At 33.6% G+C, this 8,644-nt stretch overlaps 1 protein-coding gene across 9 annotated transcripts in view; it reads left to right on the forward strand.

The window, feature by feature from the left end:
- Positions 1 to 5,443, forward strand: part of LOC126777819 (zinc finger protein castor homolog 1-like) — a 92,891-nt gene extending 87,448 nt beyond the window's left edge. For 6 of the 9 annotated variants that reach the window (XM_050500993.1, XM_050500992.1, XM_050500998.1 and 3 more), the window contains 7 exons: positions 202 to 350; positions 759 to 884; positions 1,182 to 1,301; positions 1,886 to 1,981; positions 2,366 to 2,463; positions 3,081 to 3,230; positions 4,094 to 5,443. In XM_050500993.1, the coding sequence (XP_050356950.1) occupies positions 202 to 350; positions 759 to 884; positions 1,182 to 1,301; positions 1,886 to 1,981; positions 2,366 to 2,463; positions 3,081 to 3,230; positions 4,094 to 4,251 (897 nt within the window). In that variant the 3' untranslated portion in view covers positions 4,252 to 5,443. The remainder of the gene's footprint in view (positions 1 to 201; positions 351 to 758; positions 885 to 1,181; positions 1,302 to 1,885; positions 1,982 to 2,365; positions 2,464 to 3,080; positions 3,231 to 4,093) is intronic. The other 3 variants (XM_050500997.1, XM_050501000.1, XM_050500996.1) reach the window with 2 other exon arrangements.
- The last annotated feature ends 3,201 nt before the right edge of the window (positions 5,444 to 8,644 follow it).

Below are 8,644 nucleotides of genomic sequence, written 5' to 3' on the forward strand. Positions count from 1 at the left end.
CCAATGCAGTAATTAATTAATGACCTAATAAATAGTAATACCAACTACATGATAATTAGCACTTCTCTAAAAAGTTTTCTTCCATATATAACAATTTTTATGTCAAAATTTTAATAATATTAAGTAATTATCTTTCTAACAATAATTGTTATCGTGTGCGATTCATATGATTTTATAAAAATATATATGATATTATTTTAGGTACAAGCTGTTCAAAGCCTCCTCCTGCAACAGTACCTGGCTGGTGGTCGCAAGGGAAGTCTTCAGGAGCAGTTGAAAATGCAGCAACAGTACACCGCTTCGCTTGCTGGTCTTCCAGGACTCGCTCAAGTTGCACTGTTTTCACAGGGGTAAGTTATTTCAACCAGTTCTTTGATTTAACAATTCAATATATGAATGATATAATAAAATCAGATATATAACACTAGTATCATCATCATATTCAGCCCACATTAATCCACTGCTGGACATAGGCCTCCTCACAGGCGCGCCAGGTCTCCCGGTCCTGTGCTAATCGCATCCATTGAGCACCCGCCATCTTCCTAAAACCGGTAACTGCTGCTCACCAGCTTCTCTCTTGGTGGAAGGAGCTAGTGAGGAACAGGCCAACGTGACAGGAAGACTCGCCAAGCCGCCTGGCCAGCGTGGCGTCTTAAGGCTAAAAACCCCTCAAAATGGATAGCGCACCAACACTAGTATATAACCCATATATCGACGAGTTCTGATAAAAGCTAATCTAAATATTGTTTTATTTTTAGTGGCTCCGCCTTCCCGTTATACCCAACGATGCTTTACCCACCGGAACTACTCCTCGAACAGAGTCTCCTCCAGACACACGGTCTACCACCAGGTCTGGACAAGGAAGCTGAACTTATCGCTAAGACGTGAGTTGAACTATTTTATTGCTGTCTTGTCATCTACTACCCTTTACTAGGATTTAAAAATTTGTATAAGGAATACTTTATACGTTATTGTACACCACACCACAAAGAGCAAAATATGTATATTGCCTAAATAAAAGTACAATTATGGCGGCCTTATCGCTACATAGCGATCTCTTCCAGGCAACCAACGGTGTGAGTAATTACTTATGGGATATGAGGTACAAATACATTAGTAGTATTCCACTCATTTTAAACAGAATACATAAATAATCTAACAAGATGTTTATTTGATCTTAGCAGACGCACACACACACCACGAGGGCCGCACATGCGGGTTCTAAAGGACGAACCCATCCCTGAAGGATATTTACGGTTTCGTTTCAACGAAGACTGCGCATACCAGCAATGTGGATATAGGTAAGAATTATATTTGACTAATTTAATAGACGAGTAAAACAGATGTTCATAATTTTTTTTTTGTTTTTACTGGTGGTAGAGCTTTGTGCAAGCTCGTCTGGGTAGGTACCACCCACTTTGATATTCTACCGCAAAACAGCAGTACTTGGTATTGTTGTGTTCCGGTTTGAAGGGTGAGTGAGCCAGTGTAATTACAGGCACAAGGGACATAACATCTTAGTTCCCAAGGATGGTGGCGCATTGGCGATGTAAGCTATGGTTAACATTTCTTACAATGCCAATGTCTAAGGGCGTTGGTGACCACTTACCATCAGGTGGCCCATATGCTCGTCCGCCTTCCTATTCTATATATAAAAAAAGTTGAAAGTTGACTCCATATAGAGTACACTGAAAGGGGTTCTGAAGAGGACCTGAGGATTGCCAGTTCACTATTAATTCTACAATTCAAAATTTCTTGAAATAAAGTGTATTCGCTAAATTTCGAATTTACCCAAACATTTAATATCAAAGCTTTAAAATCAGCATGATCTCTGACCATAGATATGATACATTATTTATATAACTTATATGTATTTGTATTACAGGGAGCACCAAACCCACTTCCATTGCACAAGGAAAGACTGCGGATATTCATTCTGTGACAAAACCAGATTCGTCCAACACACAGCCAGACACGAAAGGTAATATAATAGATCTATTAGCATTGAGACCTATTATACAAATCTCTTTATAACATTACACTACCAATGGAATGGCATTTTTCAAATAAATGTAATTGTCCCACTGCTGGGCCTCTCATTTTGAAAAGGTTGGAAGTTTATCCCACGTTATCGTAGATACAAATGTAGCAGATTTGTCATCTGCCACTTACTTAGTGATATTATAAATGCAAAAGTGACGTCAAGTCATGGTAAATACTTACATATTAGTATGAAAATTTTCATTTACATTGTTAGGAATACATAAGAAACATACATATGTATACCTAACACCTCCCCCCATTCATACGCGGATGAAATGAGAGGTGAAAATTATTTACTATAGTCATAATATTATTATTTCAGATTGGACACGCTGATGGGCGGGGACTTCCAGCAGTACCGAGCCAACGTGTACTGCCAGCGGCCGGAGTGTCCACACGCGTCTACCTTCGGTAAGCATTGTTAGTGAATCGTTCGATACTTTATTACATTACTTGGACTTTAAGATTATTAAAAAAGGCCTAGTGAGCCATTAGCGGTATAAGAAATGTCAACTACTCCTTACATCGCCAATGCGCCGCCAGCCTTGGGGACCGAGGTCTTATACATTTTATGTATCTTGTGCCTTTAGTTACACTAGCATACAAACACCTCAAAACTTTACATAACGAAACTATGAATTGCTGTTTGGCGGCGAAATATGTAATGATTGTGTGGTACCTACCCAGGTGGCTTTGCACAAAGCCCCCGAAGTCAATTCTTCTAATCAAATAATTATTGTAATTAAAAGTTATACTAACTATTACATTTTAATAAACCATGTACAGACATTTTTATTAATATATTCTATAATTAAAATTAAAATAAAAAACAAAATACTTATTAAAAATTTATAGGAAAAAACACGCCATCTAAAAGATTGTTTTGGCATTGTACCCAAGGCGCTGGCACTATTGCCCCTCTGCACCGCTAAATAAATACAAAATATTACAATTTTTCCTCAATTACATAATTATAACAATAAATAATCATTGAGTTTTCTTATATATTTATGTAATTTATTATTTCTATATTTCAGGTACTGGTCAAAACAAAGCATCTCACTTCCACTGCCTCAAGTGCGATTTCGTATGCACAGACACGAACAAGGTGGTCGCTCACCGCAGGCAGCATCAGAAACTAGATTCTATACAAGCTGCCGGTTTCGAGAAATTTTCTCCCGGCAAAGGTAAGAAATGATTAAAAATACAGAAAATGAAATTCAGTATTTGTTGAGTTCCATACAGGATAAATAATAATTTACTTATCAGAAAGCAACTACTCGGTTTCTTGTCGGTTCTTCTTGGTAGAATCTGCATTTTGAATCGGTTACTTTAAATTTAAATCATTCTTGTAAATAGATAATTCAAATATAACTTTAATATTGACATGAATGCTTTTCTTTTGTTTTTTCCATTTAAAGTTCGGTAGTTTAGTACCGGACATATAAAAGAGAGTTTATATATTTTATAAAAGAAGTGTCAATAATTGTAACTATTTGATATATTTTGAACCAATTGTACATAGCAATACATTACTTTGATCTGATATTCAAATCGTAAGTATTTATATACAGTAACAGCCTGTTAATGTCCCACTGCTGGGCTAAGGCCTCCTCTCCCTTTTTGAGGAGAAGGTTTAGAGCTTATTCCACCACGCTGCTCCAATGCGGGTTGGTAGAATACACATGTGACATAATTTCAATGAAATTAGACACATGCAGGTTTCCTAACGATGTTTTCCTTCACCGTCAAGCACGAGATGAATTATAATCACAAATTAAGCACATGAAAATTCAGTAGTGCTTGTCCGGGTTTGAACCCACGATCATCGGTTAAGATTCACGCGTTCTAACCACTCGGCCATCTCGGCTTATATAACAATTACACAACAGTAACAGTATTTATATAACTATTAATATATTCGACGAGCCGGTTGGCGTGGTTGGTAGATACTTGCCTTTGTACAAGCTTAATTTGGGATCAGATGGTCGTGTGTGAAAAATGTCCCAGGATATTATTATTATTATTATATTTTATTTTATTTCAACAGGATGTGGTTATGAACCTCAGTGCATTCACAGCAAGAAACAAACGCACTACCACTGTCTACAGTGCGGTTTCGCCGTTCTCGGTCTCTCTCAAATGACCTCTCATAAGTACAAACACCAAGAAGCGAACCTTGGACCCTCCACTAGTGCGACCAACTGACCTTATACAAACATGTTCGGAATAAATCATGTGAAAATTGAACTTTATCTTTATTGTAGGAAGACAAATATTTGTACTACAAAGAAAAAAATCGAAGAAATATCTTTTTTGCAGTGCGTTTTCGGCTTATACTAAAATGTTATGTATTGACTTTTCCTTAAAGTTTCAATTAGATGTAAACGAATTTTATGTGAATTTATACATGTTTCTTGATATTCCATCAGTCCACATAACTTATATTCCTAAAAAATGAACGATATCTATATAAAATAAAAAAGGAACTAAAATTGTCCCTTGTGGTACTCTGAACAATAAAATTGTTAATGTAGTGAAAACTCGATATATATCCTCAATTATTGTGCCTTAGATGCAAAATAGTTTCTGAGATTAAATTTAAGAAAGGCAAAAGATGTTGTGCCAAATTTATATAATGATGTGAAATGTACTTGAGGTGTACTCGACGCGAGTTGTATATAAGTTCATTTCTGAAATGTTTTGCAAGTTATACGCATTTTACAACTGATACGTTTTAAAAGCAATGAGATTTTAGAGATGAGTAATAATTTAAGTGCATGTGCAAAGTGTGTATCCTAATATCCTGACCAATGTAGATGATAGTTTATATAAAAATATTTATATTTATTACTTCCCCATGAGAAAAGACATTTTTACGAATAGTATTATTAATTTAGGTTTCGTAAAATAAATGAAGGCAATAAGAAATTGGGTTAAGAACGCCATTTTGTGCCTCGGAGGTAAAATCATGACAATACATTCGTTTGAAATCGTTTACAATGAAATCAAAAATATATTATGGTAAATATTTTTAATAAATTAAAATAATTTATAAATTTTATCATTAAATATCTAAGACCTTGAAAAGTAACGATAGAAAACGTCAGCAGAATTCATTGGAGACTATTTCAAACGACAATTAGTTTTTACATGCAAATTTATATTAAAAAAACGTATTTAATAAAAAAATAATAAAAACCGTCAATTTATATAAAATGTAAATAAGATTAGAAATATATGAAAAAAATATATGTTAATAAAATTTTTATTGTTATACGAATATTGGTATGAAATTAATGTATAAATTATACGAATTGGACGTTGTACAGAAAATGAGTGCTAACAATGTGATCCGTGAGGTAGCCATAAAATGCCATATTTCATTTTAATAATAAAATTAAAATAAACTGCAACATCAGATCAGTATTAGTTACAATAATTTCAAAACCTTTGCATTCCTCTTTTATTCCCGGCTACATGCATAGTCCATTCCCACGTTAGTGTTAGACGAATAATCGACGAACTCTGTAATATGTTCGACGTAATGTATACTATTTTCGACGAACTTTCATTTAATAGTTCACCCATTCCTAGCTTGTATCAGTATTTTTTTTAGTTTAAGTCCTGTCCTATCGTTCCTAAACTATCTTGTACACGATCAATGAACTTACTTTAGATAATATTTTCGTCGATTTTAATTAAACTTTCATTTTTATTTGTTATTAGATTCTGTCATTTAATATGATAAAAGGCCGTGCCATAAATATTTAGTCATCGTTTCAAGTTATTTTGTATACTTTATCGTGCTAGTGTGTTCACTGATTATAGAACAATATTTTAATATCGTAATTACAAATAAATGAAATTAAAAATTTAATTAATTAATTAAATAAATTAAATTAAAGAATAAATATTCTTTCGTCGCCTGATGTTTATTTAAAATGATTGATTACATTTAAATTTATGATTTCGTCGCAAACTATTTCTTTGCAATTATAAATATTTCACACATTATTGGTTGTTATCTTGTTATGTTATCTAATTTTACGTTCATGTTTTTTTTTTTCGATTCTTTTACGTTTTCGTCTTTCACGAACTTTAATTAATCAATTATTTATGTATTTTAGTATTACATAGTGTAAATTATTATTAATTAAATTAATTTTCCCTATCGAATGCAGTACTTGGTCCGTTTAAGTATTAAAAATGGATTGTTCACAATTTTAAGTAATTTTCTAAGGGTTTCATAAAAAAAAATTCTTGTATGTAAGTAATTATTTGAATCTGAATTCGTACGAATTATAACTGTAGCAGTTTGTTTGAGATTAAAAACGATTGGTATGAAAATAGCTTAGAGTTGTTTACCTCATGAGTTTTAGGAATTAAACGAGAATATATAATGATCTGATATTTTTCTTTCTCTGTTCCCAATTTCTTTCTCAACAGTGATATATTTATAAATACACAATTGTATTATATCATTCATCCTATTGGCAATTTTTTTAAGTATTGTAATTCTATTTAAAAAAATATACTAATTTCACTTGCTTTGAATTAAAAAACAAGTCAAAAGTTGAGACGAGGATTGTAGGTTCGAACAATGTATGTAATTCATCTCGTGCTCGGCGGTGTAGATATCGTCAGGATAGCATGTGTCTGATGAAATTCTAACCCACTAACCTATAGAGCAACGTGGTGAAATAAGCTCCAAGCCTTCATCTCAAGTGGAGAGGAGACATTCGCCTGGCAGTGGGAATTTTCAAGCGTTTAGGAGGAGAGTGGCATTATACAATATATAACAAATCTTCTTTAGTGTAGAATCTTAAGGAATGATGTGAAATGCTTTATTGAAAAAATAAGCGATTATATAATATAAATTAAATAAAAATGAACTAATAAAAGAACAAGAAAATCATAACATATAAAAAAATAAAAATGTCTACTTTAAAAGCAGGTATTCTGATAGGCGCGTAAAATAAATTTTCTGTCATGCTCTCGCAGTCTTCTCTCTCACTCGATCACGACCGCTTATCCGCGGCTGTTTCTGTAAATAGTAATTTTCCGCGTTGTCTCGTTCATTCTGTTCGAGCGACGCATAGAGTGAAGATGTTATTGCAGTACGAAGTCAGCAAATCGAGCTGTGTTCTTTGAAGTAGTAAAATTCCAACAGAAACGAAGATTTGTTGTATGAAGATAAACAGTTTTTTTCTGAGCTTGATGTTGCTTTTCACTACGTCATTTCAGGCTGCTTCTTTCTGATAAACAGTTCTTATTCGAACTAATCGCTGTTTTATATGATTTCGTCATATATAGCGGAATGTGTGATGTGAGTGTCCTTGTTTCTATGACGTAACGACGTCCGACGACAAGCTGTTGTTACTTTACTTTTTTGCTAAGCAATAAAATAAAGCGGCGCCGCTTAGATAAGGTCAATTTGAAAGCATGTGAGGCGAGACATAGAGAAAGGAAATCACCCCGTTGTATCGGAGTGCCTCCTTGTAGTCTCGGAAGGACTGTTAAAGACGTTCGCCACATCGATATCGCTAGGACCATTTCCCCGTCACCGCCTCCGTGTTCCGGCCCTTCTGGGCAACCAGGGCATCGATGACTCATAACCCAGCCTGAACCTGCACTAAACTTAACTCATCAGTAACTTAAAAAAACTAAAGTAACAATGCACAAAACAATTCCTTACTAATATTATAAATGCGAAAGTGACTTTGTTTGTTACGCTACCTCGTCATACTCAACCGGTCATTACTCAACCAAACAAACGCGGGTGAATCCGCGAACATCCGGAAACTAGTGCTTCAGAATGTACTCTATCGTCATTACAATGCAAAGGCGGGAGGAATTGCTAGTTTATTTTTATTAAATCCATAAAAGCGTCCGCGTCCAGTCAATTACTAAAAGCCTATTAGCACTCTGTCAGCCTGTCCGTCCGTCCGATTGACATGAACCCATCGATTCTATTGAGTGCAAATTGCTTTTATATCTACATATAACAAAATCGTTGAAAAGTTCTCTGTGTATTTACCTACGCTACTACAACTACAAATATCTCGCTACAAAGTACTCAGAGTCATTTAATTATCTTTAAACTTGACTATGGTGAAACTAAAAGGATGGTAATGATTTCAGGAGGCTATATATGTATGTTCATCTGTTCTTGCATCTTCTAAATGACTTTTCATAATTTGACAAATGAGGTATCTTGATCTCTTGATGAATGACAAAAACTTAGAAGACTTTTAAATATCGTTTTCAAATATTTTTTATTGATAATACAAAAGCTCGTCAATAGTTTACAAGCAAAAAAAAACGAAAATCGCTTGACCGACAGAGATGGAAATGGTACTGAACTGCTTCGTCTTTACTATACATTAAATGTATATATATATATACATTATATATATATATAAATATAAAAATAAAATTATATATATATTTATATATATATATATATATATATATTACAAATGCGATTAATTTTGGATTTTAAGTATTTTCGCGAGAAAGTTTACACATATATATATATATAATAATATATAACATGTGTGAAAAAAATTATATTTATATCATGTTAACTTTTTTTTAT

The sequence above is a fragment of the Nymphalis io genome, chromosome 24, assembly GCF_905147045.1.
Source record: "Nymphalis io chromosome 24, ilAglIoxx1.1, whole genome shotgun sequence".
NCBI lineage: Eukaryota > Metazoa > Arthropoda > Insecta > Lepidoptera > Nymphalidae > Nymphalis > Nymphalis io.